Below are 19,351 nucleotides of genomic sequence, written 5' to 3' on the forward strand. Positions count from 1 at the left end.
AGCCTGGTCTACATAGTGAGTTCCAGGACAGCTGGGGCTACAGGGAGACCCTGTCTCGAAAAGACAAACAAAACAAAACAAAACATTTTATTCATTATTTTTATTTTATGTGTATGAGTATATTGCCTGCATGTATATAAGTATACCCATGTCATGCAATTCCTGTGGAGGTCTAGAGTTACAGATGGCTGTTAGCTGCCATATTGATGCTGAGAACTGAACCCAGGTCCTCTGTAAGAGCAGCCTATTCTCTTATTCACTGACCATCTCTCCAGGCCCAGGTCAATTCATTATTACAGATACCTACTAAGTGCTTATTTTGTGCCAGGCACAGAACAAAATTTGGACTGAATACAGCTGGGTCTTTATGCTCCTGTGTCCCCACGGCCAGCATGAGGGATGTCTAAGAGCTTTCTAATAAAAGAAATGGAAAAAAAAAGTTACGAAGAACAAACATATTTAGCAAAAAACCTTAAATCTCAAGTGGCCATTTTATTTTACAGAAGAATAGGCCTGCCTTGAAGGTCTTGTAGAAGTTAATTAAAAACATCCCTATCCATGGAAAGCTTTGACTGAAAATGTCCTTAAGGTTGTCCTGAAAAACATCAACTGCAGCAAAAATTATCGATTATTCTTTTTCTTGTTCGCCCCTTGTGCTCCTGTGCACACTCTGTTTTAACTGCTCACATCTTAAAGGATAGATTTCTTGGGTCATCTAACTGCGAATCAAAGTGCAAAATGAAAGGTCACTAAGACATCTGTTCAAACTAGGACTTTAAAAATTTATCTTCAAAACACAATCAAAAATATATTTTTTTAACTTCCATTCCTGAATTTGAAGAACATGGATAAAAACAAGAGACAAGAGCTGGGTGTGGTGGTGCATGCTTTTAATCCCAGCACTCAGGAGGCAGAAGCAGGCAGATCTCTGAAATCAAACCCAGTCTAAAAAGCAAATTCCAGGTCAGTTGGGGCTACAGGGAGATCCTGTCTCAAAAAAAAAATAATTAAAAAAAAAAAAAAGATAAAAAACAAGGGACAATCTCTTTTTGGCACCCACATTTACAGATTCACAGAACAGGCTAAAACAATTATGTATTCTGGAGTAAGCTCATCTAGCTCTTAAAAAGTTCATTTTGTAACCAATAATATAGAAGATGGTTAAAATATTTAGAAACTAACGTGGTAAAACAAAAAGGGATTTTTCTGATATTACAGAATCACCCTACCAAGTCATTTTTCTTTTTTGCACTCTCAATTTTTTCTTTCCTGAAAAATGGGTTGCAGTTTGCCACTTTGCTCAGGTACAGACATACAGAAATCTGAATGCTGATGGGAGTGGACATGTATGCATGGAGTAACACAATGAGCAAATACATGAAGGCTTTACTGGATGCTTTTTTTTTTTGTCTTTTTGAGACAGGGTCTCCCTGTAGCCCCAGCTGTCCTGGAACTCACTATGTAGACCAGGCTGGCCTCAAACTCACAAAGATCCGCCTGCCTCTGCCTCCCGGGTGCTGGGATTAAAGGTGTATGCCACCACGCACGGCTGGATATTCTTTTTAAGATAGAAATTGGTCACATATTTCAACAAGTATCTTTTCATCTGCCAATGAAAGGTCTAGTTGCATTGAAAACAGGGAGAACAAAGCAGACGAGAAAATACTAAAGTAGCAAAAGAGTCCCCTGGAAACAAATGGAAAACCTAAACTACAGTTACCTCTGGAGTTGGCTCACCTGGCCTCTGTTAGTACTCACCAATATGTGGCAAAAGGTCAAAGTCTTACACATGATTGAGAGGCATAAAGATAGGTTCAAGTTCACAAAAATGGTAAACCAATGGGGGTTTATAAGCTTGAGTCATCTTATGTGTTGGCTCAAATCAAACTTTGGAGGAGTGCTGTACCTGTGCTGTCCTGGAGTCAGTCACTTCTTTGTATAGGCTGATGTCCAAGTAATAGCCAGACTCATTTGTCAGGAAGAGGCGTATGGGAATTGCTTTTCCAGTTGTTGTCAGGCGAATGTTGATTTTCAGTTCTGCCTGGAGGACGCGCAATTTCCACAGCCGACTTCCATAGCGCATTACCATGCTCCGCACAGATTCTTCAATCTGACACAGACACAACACCAAGTGCAAAACTTAAATACTGTGTAACTAAACCTTGTTTTAGGTCTTTGATTTTGGGAAAAGAGCAATGGAAAAAGATGCTGGTTTATGGAGATGTATACCACATTTATACCTTACAAAAAGCGGTCATATGGTTTCTCATCAACCTACTCTTGCTTGGAACAAGTTATAGACAATTCAGGATGGTTTGGCATTTGAGTGGTTTTCTCTGAATCTCAGCCCCCCAATCTGTACAACTTCTTCCCCTTTCCCAGTTATATTCATACTCTATATCAAAGATCTGCAATATCTAAAATTAAAAGCCATGGGATTTAAGAGAAAGCCCCAAATAAGAATAAAATCCCTAGTTAAATAGCTATTAAGTAGCATTTATATGCAGGGTAACTATGTTTCATTGCACTTACAGGAACTTAAATCAACACAGTAATTACCACCATGAGCTTTTTTCCCACAAAATTTTATTAAACTTGATAATGTATCTCTTAGTAAATTGCACAAATTAAAGAAAGGCAATTTGTAGGTTGTATCAGAACATTCTGTCTGAACATTAGCGCTCTGAAGTTTGGTCACTGCTAAATCCAAACGGATTTAAGAAGATGGGGAGATGTCTACCAGTTTCTCTAAGCTTCATACTGAGACAGCTTAGCAATTTAGTTTTCAGTGAGAAGTTATTTTAACTGAATGTCCCTAGAAGTGATTTTGTGGGCCAGCAAGATGGTTCAGCAACTAAAGGTGCTAGCTGCCATACCTGACGATCTCAGTTCAATCCCTAGAATCCACACGGTGGAAGGAGAGAACCTAGTCCTGCAAGTTGTCCTCTGACCTCCACACTTATCCAGTGGTCCACATGTGTCCCCCACCCCCAAATAAACAAACAAAAGTAAAAATTAAAAAAAAAAAAAGATTTTGTTACTGACATGCTAAAGCATAACTCTTCCTAATATGATTACAGGTCTCAATTTCTTACAAAATCTTAAAATTATCTTATATGCCCCTTCTTAAGGTTCTTCAATAGTAGTTATCAGCTTGCAATTTATGCACCATAGAATTTAACTTAGGATGGGTTTCAAGGAGTTAGCTTCTCTGTTCCCACAGTGTGCTTGCTAACCAAGACATTTTCTTCTTGAGGGGACAAAAGCTAACAATGTCCCCTCAACAACTATCTATGATTAGGAAGGCAAAGACAGGATGTATGAGCATTCAGAGTGGAGACAGAGAGGCTGATGCTAAAATTATTTATTGGGAAAAGGCAAGCCAAATCTAAAAACATAGTGTTGAAGCCATGTTTTGTTTTTAAATTTAATTTTTTAAAAAATTTTATATGTATGAGTGTTTTGCCTGCATATATGTAAGTGCACCATGAGCATGGCTAGTGTTCACAGAGGCCAGAAAAGGGCATCAGATCCCTTGGAATTGGAGTTGAAGACAGATGTTAGCTGCCATGTTATGTGCTGGGAACTGAACCAGGTCCTCAGCAAGATTAGTAAGTGCTCTTAACTGTTCAGCCATCTCTCCAGACCTGCAAGTCATGGTAAGACTTCCAGCTTTGGGGCTGGAGAGATGGCTCAGCAGTTAAAAACACTGGTTGCTCTTGCAGAAGACCCAGGTTCGAATCCCAGCACCCACATAGCAGCTAACAACTGTCCATAACTCCAGTCCCAGGGGATCCGACAGCCTCTTCTGACCTCCATCGGCATTGCACGACATGGGTGCACTTACCTACACACAGGCAATACACGCATACGCATAAAATAAAAATAATAAATAAATAAATATTTAAAAAGATTTCCAGCTTTATCAGTGCTAGAATGCTTAAGAGAAATTGTGCTTACTATCAGGTGATGAAAATCGAGACTCTGTGAATATAGCTCTGCTCTTGGCTTTCCTAACAGACAAAAGTAACCCATCATTAGCTTGGGATTTTGAAGAAAAAAAAGGAGAAAATGTTTTTAGGTCTTGGGTGTTAAATTCAATAGGCAAAAATCAGAAGTAGGGATACAGTCCAGTTGGTGGAATGACTGCTAGCAAGCACGAGGCCCTGGGTTCAATCCCTAGTACCACATAACCTAGCACCTGGGAGATAGAGTCAGGAGGACAGGAAGTTCAAGATTATTCCCAGCCACATAGGGAATTTGAGGACAGGCTGAGCTACGTGTGTCCCTGTCCGGGGGGGAAAAAAAAAAAAAAAAAAAAAGACAAAGCAGCAAAAATCCATGTCTACAACTGGTATTGAAGGAAGATACTGGCAACTCTATCCAAATTCCATAGCATCATGGGAGAAAGTCAGAAACACCAAAACCAGAGCAGCCTGTCCTTATTATGTCTAGGATAAAAGCCAAGTACAGGGTCATCGTCATCTTATTTTCTTTCCTTTAGTTACACAGAACACATTTTAGAGTAGAGCCTCTGGGAAGAAAAGAGACAAAACACAAGAAATTCTCTCATTATGGAGAAAAAGATTGGATGTTTTGGGGAGGTGTTGTGTCTTAGTAAGGCCACTAGGTAAGTAATACTTAATGCAAAAAAGCAGTACTTTAGAAAATGCCTAGGACTAGCAAAATTAATAATTTCAGATGATGAATCCTATGTAATAATATAATGCAAGACCACCACCACGACAAATATTCAAAAAGGACAAAGAAGCAGCAAAAATCCATGTCTCAGTGGAGGAGGAGTGTTTTATTACTGTTTATAAATGACCAACAAATAGCATACCACCTTCAGTTTTGAGGACTAATCTTAATGGCTACATAAAATTCTTTGATACTGTCCCAGAAAACAGTCTTACAAGCAGCCCATGTCTTTAGAATACCTGTTTCCGATCAGTCTCTTTGCTCTTACTGACATGAGAAGTTGTGAGAAATGTACCTTTGAAGGGTCCATGATGACTGTGGGCACAAAGTTGAGGAAGATGTGGTTACAGTCAGTGCGGACATTTGTATTGTTAAAAGCAACTTCCAACTCATCCATGGCTTCCAGGAGTAGCCGCTCCCCTTCATTTTGTAGATATTCAAATGAAGCTTCCTACATAGAAGAAAATCATCATCATTAATGTGCTTTAAAAGCAATGAAGAGAGGCTGAGGAGATGGCTTACTGGGTGAAGTGCTTGCTGGGCAAGCTCAAAGACCTAAGTTTGGATTCTTAGCACCTGCATAAAAGTCAGGGTGGTACCTTGTGTCTGTAACCCCAGAGGTGGGAGGAGGTGAGCAGTGGGGACAGGTGAAATCACAGGGCTCACTTGCCAGTCAGTCTAGATGAAATTGTAAGCTCCCTCTTCAATGAGAGATCCTGTCTCAAAAAAACCCAAGGTATTGAGTAATGGAGGCAGACGCTCGATCTCTCGTCTACACTTCCTCCTCCAAATAGTAATAGTAATAAAAATAAAGTGTAGAATGACAAAGGAAAACATCCTAATGTTAACCTCTGGCCTCCACACATGCCCACATGTGTACGCATACATGCACATGTGCATACACTCCACTTCCCCACTTCCCCCAACAGCGATATCTGAAGGAGCAATGTGACATAAATAGTAAGGTACATTGTTTACCTTTCTCCTCACTATCACAGCCAGTAATCACAGGCAGTAAGGACAGGCAAAGACATCATACTGATTCCTGGTGGCCCTTTTCCTAGTCTATTGGGATACTATTTCTTCCCATAGATAGACATCCCCAGAGTTGAAGCCCTAGTGTGATTATGATTCACACATGCCAAACAGAGCTCTTTAGAAAGAAAATCTGTTTAGAAACAAACACCTAAAGAAAGCTTATGGCTATGTGATATAATAATAATTAAGATATTAAGGAAGTCTCCTCCTTTAGAAAGGTTTATGGTGGGATTACCACCTTCCTAATTCTCCTTATTTTTTATCATTACCCAACTCTCCCTGTGATTTTCTTTTCTGTTAAGCACACTTTTCCTTTTCTCAAGTGAGTACTCTTATGCTTCCATCACCAAGAATAATTAAAGAGAAATAAGCCTTTATTATTTGGAATATTTACTTCTGTGAAAGAAATGGCTCTCCGAAATCTGCCAGCTATTGGAGAGTGATAAAGAAAAAAACCTTGATTCAAATAGGGAAAACCTGGTTCAGCCATGACTATGGCTCTGTCTTTTCCCTCAGGGGTAACTTTCCATGACAGTACCCACCTTTGTGACCAGATCAGAATGCCTGATGATTGCACGAACAAAGAACCTGTAGTCTGTCACTTCTGTGCCCACTTCTACCTTGGCTGCCCCAAGATATAGGTGCATCTTGTGATTAGCACATGGAATGGCAGTGAGGTCAAAATTTCTCATCCGGTTCAGCTCTAACTGGAAGGCCAAAGCAGGCTCCAGGTGACGGTAAATACGATCTTCCTCAAACTGTACACAGGAACCAGACAGGAAAAAAAAGCTTATGGAAAACAGTTGTGAAATTACATTTTGACAGTGTAGGCAAAAGAAATGCTTAAGAGTTAGGTGTGGTAGCTCATACATGCAACCCCAGGATTCAGAAGAAATTACCCAGAGTTCTAGATTCTCAGGAGGCTGACTGGGGATGGGGCCAAGGGAAGGACACTTACCTAGCATGTGTCAGGCCCTGGGTTCAGTCCCCAGTACCAATAGCAAAAACATATTAAGGTTATGGGTTACAGAGTGAGTTCCAGGCCTAGCTTAGGCTATACAGTATGATGGGTGGGGGGACTTGAAAATAGCAACATAAGCCATAATATGCTAATGAGGAACAAAAATAGCCCACATAGGGCTATTGCAATAGCTTAGATTAGAACAGGTGTCAAAATGCTTATTTGTTTAATAAGTTTTCAACATTTATGCTTTTATAAATGATGTTGCTCATTAAAAACAAAGATAAAGACAAGCAAAAATTTCAATTCCCTCAGAATTCCTATATAGTATTTAATACTGTTATAATTCCTTAAAAAAAAAAAAATCAACTACAGACTATCTCACATTAGTATCTACTTCACATGACAATGTTCTGGATTCACCCAAGTAGTCTAAAACACTTAAGGCGAGGACTCAAGTCTTACTACTTTTGACACAGTATGAAGAACATAATATTAAACACATAAACATCATATAATTTTTAAATGATACTTTGTTTTGGAGCATATCATGCCAACAGATCTATAATCATTTATGTCTTTTTAAAAAGTGGTATTAGTAAGTTTACTATGTTTTTCTGAAACTAAATTTTTTTGTTTCCAGAATGTCAATTAAAGTGAATGGAGATAGTTTAAAAAAAAAAAAAAAGTAGCCGGGTGTGGTGGCGCATGCCTTTAATCCCAACACTCAGGAGGCAGAGGCAGGTGGATCTCTGTGAGTTTTCAAGGCCAGTCTGGTCTACATAGTAGTTCCAGGACAGCTGGGGCTACAGGGAGACCCTGTCTCAAAAAGACCAAAAAAAAAAAAAAAAATCTAGTAAGAGGAAGAGATCAACATAGTATGAACTTTTATACTTTAAAACTGAAAAATAAATGGACATAAAGGGCAGCCGACTATAAATCAACTGTGAACAAGTAATAAGAAAATCCTATTAAATGAAACAGCCCCTTAACATCACATCAAAACTGTTCTAAAGAAAGCCTGGTGTAGTGGCACATGTCTTTAGGCCTAACACTCAGGAGATAAAGGCAGGGGTATGTTTCTGAGTTCCAGGCCAGTCAGGTCCACAGAGTGAATTCCAGGTCAGCCAGAGCTATACAGTGAAACCTTGTCTCAAAAATAAACAAGCAGCTGGCTGTGGTGGTGCATACCTTTAATCCCAGCACTTGGGAGGCAGAGGCAGGCAGATCCGATCTCTGTGAGTTCAAGGCAGCCTGGTCTACATAGTGAGCACCAGGCCAACTGGGGCTACAGGAGGACCTTGTCTCAAAAAGACAAAAGAACCCCAAAACAAACAAATAAACAAAAACCAAACAAGCAAACAAAAACCAAACTAGTTTAAAGGAAAGGGATGATTTTGAAAGTTATCACCTTCTTTGGCTAGGTCAACACATTGGATTGTTTCCTAAATTAAAGTCTTTTTGAGAATGGCAAAGATATGCTGCTCAAAGCACAAAAAGGGGAGAGGAAGGAGAACAGATGAGGAAGGGAAGAAGAAGGGGGGCAGAGGGAAGGAAGAGAGAATATGGGTAAATCAGCCCTTACCTTATCCCTTGCCCGGAATGTGAAAAATTTAGGGAATTCTCTCTGAGGTAAAGAAGAGGGCAAAATATATTAGTCCTTCATAGAATGGCTGTTTGGGGACAAACATACAGTGTAGGAGCAGTCAACTACCTATCTAGAAGATAGCTTCCTATTAAACATGCTCTTTATTTAAGCTTAGTCCAGAGACTATGGGTGATCCTCTATGTAGGCCTTGCTTTGATCCCACTTTCAAATTTCAGAATCACTATACTGTGAACCTGCCTGAACTATCTATCCTCTCCCAAGAAAAAAGCTTGCATTTTTTTCATTTCTCAAGTGGAAAAAAGTCTACCTGGCTGTTACTCTTGGCAAAAATCTGGCAAATAAAATCAATATATCTTTACTCTACAGCCACTACAACAGAACTTACAAATTGATTTTCCAAGTTTCTCCTTAAGAAACTCTTAAAATGTAAACTAGCCAGATAACACAGAATCTTCAGCCTGTGGTTTTTCTTTTCCTTTCTTTTCCCCCCATATTCATTCAGAAGTCAGTAATTTCAACATTTTAAATAGCATTTCAAGACAAGGAAAAGCATTAGATCCTACTTTGTTCACTACCACTCTAAGCCTAGGAAAGAAATGGCAGAACTAGTGAACTTGTAATCATTTGGTCGTACTGCACAGTATTACACAAGAAAGCAACCAATTTACTAGAACCTTATTAATTAACAAAGATGAATTCAATTAGCAGAGTTCATTAGTTTCTGAAATTTAACTTATTAACACCAAATATCCCTGTTTCTCAGATGGAAAGCTCTACTGGCAGTGCTGGAATCAAGTCATTACTATTTGCCTCTATAGGAGGCTCCATTAGGTGTCGTCTTCATTATGAGTGCAATATAATCAAATGTGTGTTGGCACACGGCAGAGACCAGCACTAGCTGGCTACATATTCTTCAGGAACCATGAAGGAAACAGTGGACTCAAAATCTAGAGGCAGGTATTCTTAATTGACCCCCACCCCATTTTTTGGAGACAGGGTTTCATTGTATAGCCCTGGCTGGCCTGGAACTCGATATATAGACCAGGCAGCTCTTGAACTCACAATCTGCCTGCCTCTGTCTCCCAAGTGCTGGGATTAAAGGCACATGTCCAGCTTTTCATGTACCTTTTGAGGGAGCTATTATGGCTCCCACTTCACAGGTGAGCAAGGCTTGGCTCAAGTGACATGTATAGGATTATATAGCCAGAAATCAACCTGAGTCTCTCTTATGGTGGGCCCTGCCTTTTACCCCTCAAGTATAAGACATCATTTTTATATTCCTGCTGTAATCAAAATTCTGTTTTTAGACTTGTTTTTCTTTGGTGAGACAAAAAATAAAAGAAGCAGAAATTAATACTACAAACTTGTAGTTCTGAATTTACTGAAATAATTTGGATTGTTTCCACAGTTATTATGCTTCACCCTCAACCTTGCACACTTAATAAATCTTTTTACATTTTCCTAGTATTTTACCTGTAAAACTGAACTGAACAGACTTCTAGGAGTCTGTTCATTTACCAAGCCCAGGGAAATCACTAGTCCAGATTTGGGTCTTTAAAAGTCCTTTGAAAGTGAGTTTTACACAGGACTGACATTTTACTAATGGGATTTTAGCCCAACAGTTCTCTGGCATACCTCCCTCCCACTGTCCCAGTGACAGTACAGCCCACGGGGATAACTTCAAAATTAAGTAGGAAGTTGGTCAGCTGAGCTGTCAGGAGATTTCATACTCAGAGCTTTACATAGTCTAGCCTGGGTTTAATTCTAGAGAAATCTAGCTTCCAGATTTATTATCTAAAAAGTAACACATATCAAAATGGAATTTTCTTGGGCAAAAAAGTCAGTAAAGTGATAAGCATACATATTTCTATTAAGCATACATATTTCTATTCTGTCTGAACTATTTGTAGTTAACTAAAGTACTTATTTGGTATACTATTTAATTATGTACATTTGTACCAGTTTTACTAAAAGCAAAAGTAGTAACAACAACAGTAACAAGTCACTTTCTTTTCTAACAAACAAAAAAAAAAAAAAGGAAATTTGTAGTAACTAAAAAGCACAAAAAGCAAACAGTTTGAATGGAAGTATCTTCACTGCAAATAATGAAAGGGGCCAGATTTTGGCAGAGGGTGAGCTATCTACAAGGTAACAAGACAGAGTAACAATTACAGAGGTTTTTTTTTTTTTTTTTTTTTTTCCACCAGGTATGCTGGTAAATGCCTATAATCTCAACACTGGGAGGCTGAGACAGAGAATCCAAGTCTGACACAAACATTGACTGCATAGTAAGGTGCAGGTCAGCGTGACAGAGCAAGACCCAACGTCAAAAACAAACAAAAAAAGTGAAACCCTATCTCAAAAACCATCACCACCACCAACTACCACTATCACCATCACCACCAACAACCCCCAATCCCCTCCCCAAAACAAAAATACCACCACTTTCATCAGGGATAGCTAAGGGAAAAGATCATGAGACGATACAAGTAAACTTCCTCCCCAACCTCTGAGTAAAATTTTATACACTAAAATTCAGAACATTCAGAATAGGCGGTGGCAAGAAATTCTAGCAATGGGAAAGCAGGACTATCAATATACAGTCTTTGGGAGTCCAGAGGTCTAAAGGCTTTTAAAGAAAGCCAGCCCTTTGGGGCACTCAAAAAATCAAAGACATCACAAAAGGACAAACCCCTACACATGCAACCTACCCCCCCAAAAAAACCCAAATCAGGAAACAGAAATAAAAAACAATCGACTCCTATGGCTTTAGTAAACACCTTCCTCTCGTCTTATCTGCTGCCCGTTTTCCACTAGCAGCATTCCTGCTCGTTCCATCACTAATGTAATTGCTTTCCAGGCATTCTATAGTGTTATGGGCAAATATCATAATTGAATGTACACAAAGAAAAACCTTCTTAGTGTTCTGGTATCAAAAAAACAAAAGAATGCAACATTTCTCAGGAAGAAATTATACCCCTGCTGTGTTCTAATCAGCCAACCATCATCAAAACAATCAAAATAATTTGCCTAAATTAGCCAATCCAGACACCCTGCAAATCAGAGAATGTGAAAACCTGAAACAGAAAGCATCATAGCTGATTATGATACTAATAATCGTGTTAAAAACCTAATGAGATGAAGAAATTGGGAGCTTACTGGTGCAATACTCTTTTACCTCAACATGCTGAGAACTAATTATATAGACTGTAATTAAAACAAAACCCCTAACCAAACCTTGTTAGTTAGTCCACTAACAAACAGAACCACCTTTAAGAAAAAAGAAAAGCAGCAAATGTACAAACTACTAACCATGATATAACTGTTTATGATAGTAAACTTCCCTCAAGGCCTGAATAATCCAAATGATTTCATTTTACATGGGAGTCACTGATATAGCAAACATGAAAGTATAATGATCTCTTCAGACATTAGTGGAAAATTATAAAATCTCACAAACCCTTCAAGACACACACACACACACACACACACACACACACACAAGCATGCTCAGATACCCTTCTCCCATTTTATAAACAGACTAAAAACTGTGATTTAGAATCCCATCATAGTTTTTGAATCTTATGTTTCTGTTTAAGGGACAAAAGAGGGGAAGAAATCTAAAACATAGGCATTTTAATAATCCTTAAAAATAACTGTTAGGGCTGGAGAGATAGCTCAGCGATTAAGAACACTGAGTGTTCTTGCAGAAGACCCAGGTTCGAATCCCAGCACCCACATGGCAGCTAACAGCTGTCCATAACTCCAGTTCTAGGGGATCCAACAGCCTCTTCTGTCTTCAGTGGGTATTGCACAACATGGGTGCACTTACCTACATGCAGGCAATACACATATACACATAAAATAAAATAAATAAATAAAATATTTAAAAAAATAACTGTTAAGAAAGCATAGAGAATACAAATTTTAGAAAACATAATATAGCTCTTTCTGATACACTTTTTGGAATTTCGGGGCTGAAATGTTAGTGAAACTAATTGCAACTAAACAGTTACAGAGATCAGTCAGGCACATGCCTTTAATCCCAGCACACAGGAGGCATAGGCAGGCAGATCTCGGTGAGTTCAAGGCCAGCCTGGTCTACATAGCAAGTTCCTGGCCAGCTGTGGCTACAGGAAGACCCTGTCTCAAAAAGACCCCAAAAGAAAAGTTACAGAAACAAGAAGCCAAAGCTGGGCTGAATGGCATATGCCTACAATTCCACAAATCTAGCACTTGGGAGGCAGAGTTGCTACAGTGACCCTCCTCAAAACATAAAACACAATAAACAACAACAATAAAACAACCAAACAGAAAATGATCGAAGGGCTTGCTTTTGGTTTTGGGTTTTTTTGTTTTTTTTTTTTTTTCTTTTTTTAAATGCAAAGACTGTATTTAAATAGACAGATGTATTTTTCCTCAAACTTTCTATTTAAGCATTAATTTTAAGCAGTTATTTGTGGCTCATTATGGAGACTTGACTTAATTAGATGGCTATAAAAACAGATTCGACACCAAGCCTCTTTACTGTTGGTATAACTGCTGTTTCAGAACAAGAGTGTCTGTGTAGAGTCAGTCAAGTGATCAAGGCAACAGCAGACATACCTGTGGCCAGCTTTCTGGGGACAATCATGATTTCATGAAGAAGTACTGGGAGTTGCTTTAGACTTTATTGGCATAAGCAAAACCATCTCACAGTATACCTGCTCTTTAGGAATCCCTCCTTTGTCTGGCTCTCATTTGCCATTTATGGTTCTAGGGCAGTTTGAAAGATCCAGGACTTTGAGACAGTACAGTTTGTTTCATTCCATACCAACAAAACCTGGTAACCTTCCTCCTCTCCTGCCCCTTCATAGGCACATTCTCTCTTCTATTCAATAATACTGGGATTTTACAGTATAGAACAGGGGAGGCTGCATACATCACGGTGGATTACCAAAAAGCCAGAGAGATCAAGGGATTCATCTCTAACACTCCTGGAAAGCTTCCTCTTTTTCACACTACACTAACTGTGGGCCAAGCACACATCTGATGACATGACAGGCTAAGCATCTTTCATGAATGGCAAACCAAGAGAACTCAGAACAGCACCAGGACAGTCACCCTGGATTTGTACAGTTCCTACAAAGGTTCCCTGGCAGTCCAAAATAGTTGCTCTTGCCCCGTGCAAGCCTAATAATCATTTCTGACAAGCCCAAAACAAAAATACCCTAGTTACTTAACATTCAATTCCTTAAAGCAAATCTAGCCCACGACTAACATCAATGTTCCTTCAGCTGTAAAGCAGCCTTTCCTACACTCGTGGAAAATGAAAGCACTTATAATTTCACTGATTTCTCACTTGATGTCACTATAAATAAGAACTGGACAGTGACTACCAGAGGACCCTTGCTGATCTCATTGACTAGTAGATTTTGTCTATACATGTCCCCATTCAACGTAAATTCAGAAATATGAGGATAATAAGAAGAGAAACAATGTAAAGAAGTTAGATATATTCTAGGACATGACATAGATCAGAGATGTATGTGTGTATGTGTTTCATATCTATAGTGACAATAAAAATGTTAATGAGAATAATTTTAGCTATTTGAAAAATTTAGTGGGCAGTTTAAATCAATCATAGAAGGTTTATTATAGGAACCAGTTACTGCACTGTATACATGATGACTCTATGCAATCTTAGCAAAAAGGAAAATAATTTCACAAATCCAGTATCAGTCCATATAATAATATGCTATTATTCCAATGTCAATGATAAAAAGAAAAAGTTTACAAAATGTTTAGGAACCCTGCTCAGTACTGTTCCAAAATCCAGGGCCTGCTCTAGCAATGTGCACCTAAGTTCTTTGTGACAGCATCTACCAGCCACAGTGTTTATTCATGGGCTTTCATATTCTATCCCAAAATATCAATTTTATTCTCTAATCTCCTGATTTTTCTTCCTAAAGCCCCAGGGTTCTCTCTAAGCTCCTCATACTTCTCCACTACTCTAGTTTCCTATCGGAAGTTATTGATATATATCTTCACTCTGCTGGATTTCCTGACATCAATAACACAAAAGAGTTGTACAGTCCACAACATTTCCTAAAGCATTTTGGAAAAACCTTAGCTGTTAGCTTGTAGGATAGACTTTTGTTTCTCTTAGACTGGCAAGGGGAATGTATGAGAGAAAACAAAATACCAAGTGCTAGAGACCTAATAATCAGAAGGGCAATAAAAGCAATCAAACCTTGGGCCTGGAGTTCAGAACTCTTTCCAGAACCCCAAATATTACCTGCTCATGATTAAAAATGAGAGGTACTTAAATAGTAACTTAATCGCTCTGCTTCCCTGGGCCTACACAACAGGCCAGACTCTCTCCTGGGTAAGTCCATTGTGCCCTCTGTGCCTTGAATCCCCCAGCCTCATTCACCCTCCCATCTCCCTCACCCATCTCTCCTCTTAGCCTGGGTGCTGTCCCATTCCTTGTCTTGGCACCTCAGACACCAGGGGAACCACCACTGCTTCCTGATCCTTTGCATTCAGACCAACCCAGTTCTTTCTCACAGTCCCCAGGAGCCTTCTGGGCCTGATCACGCCCTCACCTCCCACTGCTTCCCGGGGCAGCACAACTAACCAGCCTCTTTCCTGGATGCTGGGGCTGACCTCTCAGCCCAGAACCACTAATGCTTCCTGATCCCTTGTATCCAGATGAACCCAGTTCCTTCCCGAGGTCCCCAGGAACCCTCTGGGCATGCTCCCACCCTCACTTCCCTCTGCTTTCCTGGGCTTCACAACCCACCAGCCTCTTTCCTGGACACCTCTTGGCTTCCTGCTCCTTTGCATCCAGTACAACCCAGATCCTCCCTGCAGTTCTAAGGAGCCCTTGGGGCCTATCCCGCCCCCAACTCCCTTTGCAACTCTGGGTGGCATGGCCACGGGCTTCCCGAGACCAGCATCTTTCCTGGGCACTGCTCACAGGCCATTCCAACCCTAAATTCCTGAGGACAACATCTTTCCTGGAGGGATCCAGACCTTAGGAGAAAGCCTGAGAGCATCTGATCCTCATCTGACTTGGGCCTCTGTGGGAACTCCTGAAGACAAAAGCAATCTGGCCACTCCAATATAAAAATCAAAAGAGAGAACCAGAAGCTTAGATGAACCAGCTTTTCATGCCCGTAAAGTAAACCACAAAGGCACATAAAGATTACAAAAAGCAGCAGACCTAAACTTGAAGGCTTGAGTCTCACACAAGAAATTCACATGTCAAAATCACAGAGAAAAAATAATAACATGAAAAACCAAAATAACATACCCCCACCAAATACCAATAATCCTCTAGAGGAGTACAATGAGAACCCCCTAGAGATAATGCAGGACATGGAACTCAAAAGAACAATTATAAACATGATGAAAGGATTCAGTGAATTTAAAGAACACAAAATAAATCAAAGAACCGAAGGAAGATAGGGATAAAATTCTGAATGCATTCAGAAAAGAGCTAGAAATATTGAAGAATACTCAGGCTGAAATAAAGAACGAAGTGAAACACTCAGTAAGCCAATTAGAAACGATAGGAGAAAGCCTCACAAATAGGATGAATGAAATGGAAAACAGAATATCAAGACTGGAAGATAAAGTGGATGAACTAGACCACTCAAGCAAAGATTATGAAAAATATAAGAAAGCACAAGAATGAATTATGCAGGAATTGTGTGACACCATAAAAAGACCAAATTTACGAATCATAGGCATACAGGAAGGAGAAGAATCCTAAGATAATGCCATGGACCAGATACTCAATAGAATCATAGAAGAAAATTTTCAAAATTTAAAGAAAGACATACCCATTCAAATACAAAAAGCACATAGAACACCAAACAGAGAAGACCAGAAAAGAAACTCTCCATGGCACATCATAGTAAAAACACTAAATGTACAGAACAAAGAGACAATACTGAAAGCTGCAAAAGAAAAACAAGGCACATATAAAGGAAAACCCATTAGGATTACAGCTGACTTTTCAGTGCAAACTATGAAAGCCAGAAGAGCCTGGACCAAAGTATTCCCAGTTTTAAATGACCACAGATGCCAACCCAGATTACTATACCCAGCCAAAATGTCTATTATACTCGAAGGGGAAAGAAAAACCTTCCATAACATAAAGGAATTCATGTCGACAAAACCAGCACTTCAGAGAGTTCTGGAAGCAATACAAAGAGCTGAAGAAAGGAATGACTATACCCAAGGGGTTGCAGAAAGAAATCTAATGAAGGTATAACTGTGGAAAAGTACAGCTATATCAAGAATGTGAACAGAAATAAAAATGACAGGATTCAATACACATCTTTCATTAATAAATTTAAATATTAATGGACTAAACTCCTTAGTCAAAAGACACAGACTAGGTGAATGGATTAAGAAACTAAACCCATCTTTTTGTTGTCTGCAAGAAACTCACCTCACTTTCAAGGACAGGCACTATCTTAAGGTGAAAGGATGGAAAAAAATATACCAAGTAAATGGTACTAAGAAAAAAGCAGGCGTTGCAATACTAATATCTGACAAATAGACTTTAAACTAAAACTAATCAGAAGAGATAAAGAGGGCCACTTCATGCTGATCAAAGGAACAATAAACCAAGGAGATATTACAATCATGAACATATATTCACCAAACTTTGGTGTACCCAACTTCATAAAATAATACTACAGAACTTTAAGACCCAGATTAACCCCAACTCATTAACAGTAGGGGACTTCAATATCCCACTGTCTCCATTAGAGACAGAGTTAACAGAGAGACATCTGCATTAAACAATACCATATATCAAATGGACCTAACAGACATCTACTGAGTATTCCACCCAAGCACGAAAGGACATATTTTCTATTCAGCGACCCATGGAACCTTCTCCAAAATCGACCATATACTGGGGTACAAAACGAACCTTAACAAATACAAAAAGATTGAAGTAATTCCATGCATTCTATCAGATCACAATGCAATAAAGCTTAAAATCAACACCAGAAGAAGCCCTAGTCACCACATGAACACATGGAGATTAAACAACACACTCCTGAATGATGAATGGATCAAAAGAGAAATTAAGAAAGAAATAAAAGTATTCCTGGAACTAAATGAAAAGGACAATACAACACAAGACCTCTGGGACACACTGAAAATTGTCCTTAGAGGGAAGTTTATAGCTCTAAGTGCCTACATTAAAAAGTCAGAAAGAACACAAATTACTTAACACTGCAACTCAAGACACTTGAAAAGCAACAACAAAGGAAACCCAAACCCAGCAGACAAGAAGAAATAATAAAAATCAGGGCAGAAATTAATGAAATAAGAACAAAGAAAACAATACAAAGAACCAACATATCTAAGAGCTGGTTCTTTGAAAAGATAAACAAGATTGCCAGACCGCTAGCCCAGTTGACCAAAGGAACGAAAGAGCACCTCCAAATCAACAAAATCAGAGATGAAAGGGGAAACATCACAACAGACACCAGAAAGATACAGAACATTATAAGGGAATACTTTAAAAACCTATATGCTACTAAATTTGAAAATATTAAAGAAATGGACGGATATCTAAAGGCATGAGAACCATCAAAACTAAACCAAGAAGAGATTAACAGCTTAAACAGACCCATAACACAAAAAGAAATTGAAACAGTTAACACAAAACCTCCCGACTAAAAAAAGCCCAGGACCAGATGGATTTACAGCAGAATTCTACCAGACCTTTAAAGAAGGTCTACATCCAATACTACTTAATTTATTCAAAAAGATAGAAATGGAGGGAGAACTTCCAAATTCCTTCTGGGAAGCCAGCATCAGTCTAATACCAAAGCCAGGTAAAGATACAACCAAAAAGAAAACTATAGATCAATATCTTTAATGAACATAGATGCAAAAATTCTCAACAAAATACTTGCAAACAGCATACAGACACACATCAAAAAGATCATCCACTATGATCAAGCTGGCTTTATCCCAGAGATGCAGGGATGGCTCAATATATGTAAGTCAATAAACGTCATAAATCATATAAATGGGCTCAAAGACAAAAACCACATGGTCATCTCCATAGATGCAAAGAAGGCCTTAGACAAAATTCAACATGCATTTATGTTCAGAGTCCTAAAGGGAATTGGACTGGAGGGAACATATCTTAACATAATTAAAGCCATATATAACAAACCCACAGCCAACATCATTCTAAATGGAGAAAAACTGGAAACATTTCCATTGAAATCAGCAAACAGACAAGGCTGTGCACTCTCTCTACTTCTCTTTAACATAGTGCTTGAAACTCTTGCAAGAGCAGTAAGACAAGAGCAGGAAATTAAAGGAGCAATAATTGGAAGAGATCAAATTATCCCTTTTTTTCTTTGCAGATGATATGATATTATATCTAAAGTATGCCAAAAATTCCACCAGAAAACTCCCAGAAATTATTAACACATTCATTAAAGAGGCAGGTTACAAAATTAATCTACAGAAGTCTGTAGCCTTTCTATATACTGATAACAAGCAATCAGACAAAGACTACACGGAAACCCTCCCCTTCACAATAGCTACAAAAAGAACTATCTCAGAATAAACCTGACCAAAGACATTAAAGAGCTCTACAATGAAAATTTTAAATCTTTAAAGAAAGAGATTGAGGAAGACATCAGAAGATGGAAAGGCCTCCTATGCTCATGGATTGGAAGAATTTGTATTGTGAAAATGCCCATCCTACCAAAAGCAATTCATAGATTCAATGCAATGCCAATCAAAATCCCCATGACATTTTTCACAGAATTGGAAAAAATCATCCTAAGATTCATATGTAAGCACAAAAGACCTCGGATAGCCAAAGCAAACCTGAGCACTAAGAACAATGCCGGGTGGGTTACTATGCCAGATTTTTAGCTGTATTACAGAGTTATAGTAATAAAAACAACATGGTACTGCACAAAAATAGACCCATAGATCAATGGAACAAAATAGAAGAACCAAATATGAGTACATGCAATTTCAGCCTCCTGATATTTGACAAAGGG

General features: G+C 38.8%; 1 protein-coding gene across 5 annotated transcripts in view; it reads right to left on the reverse strand.

Annotated features, from left to right (window-relative positions):
• Acaca (acetyl-CoA carboxylase alpha) overlaps positions 1–19,351 on the reverse strand; it is a 284,858-nt gene that overhangs the window by 101,689 nt on the left and 163,818 nt on the right. For all 5 annotated transcript variants that reach the window (XM_029562520.1, XM_008831314.2, XM_017797626.2 and 2 more), the window contains 4 exons: positions 8,286–8,327; positions 6,282–6,497; positions 4,997–5,152; positions 1,907–2,110 (listed from right to left, as the gene is read on the reverse strand). In XM_029562520.1, the coding sequence (XP_029418380.1) occupies positions 1,907–2,110; positions 4,997–5,152; positions 6,282–6,497; positions 8,286–8,327 (618 nt within the window). The remainder of the gene's footprint in view (positions 1–1,906; positions 2,111–4,996; positions 5,153–6,281; positions 6,498–8,285; positions 8,328–19,351) is intronic.

The sequence above is a fragment of the Nannospalax galili genome, unplaced genomic scaffold, assembly GCF_000622305.1.
Source record: "Nannospalax galili isolate Female #2095 unplaced genomic scaffold, S.galili_v1.0 scaffold1430, whole genome shotgun sequence".
Classification (NCBI taxonomy): Eukaryota; Metazoa; Chordata; class Mammalia; order Rodentia; family Spalacidae; genus Nannospalax; species Nannospalax galili.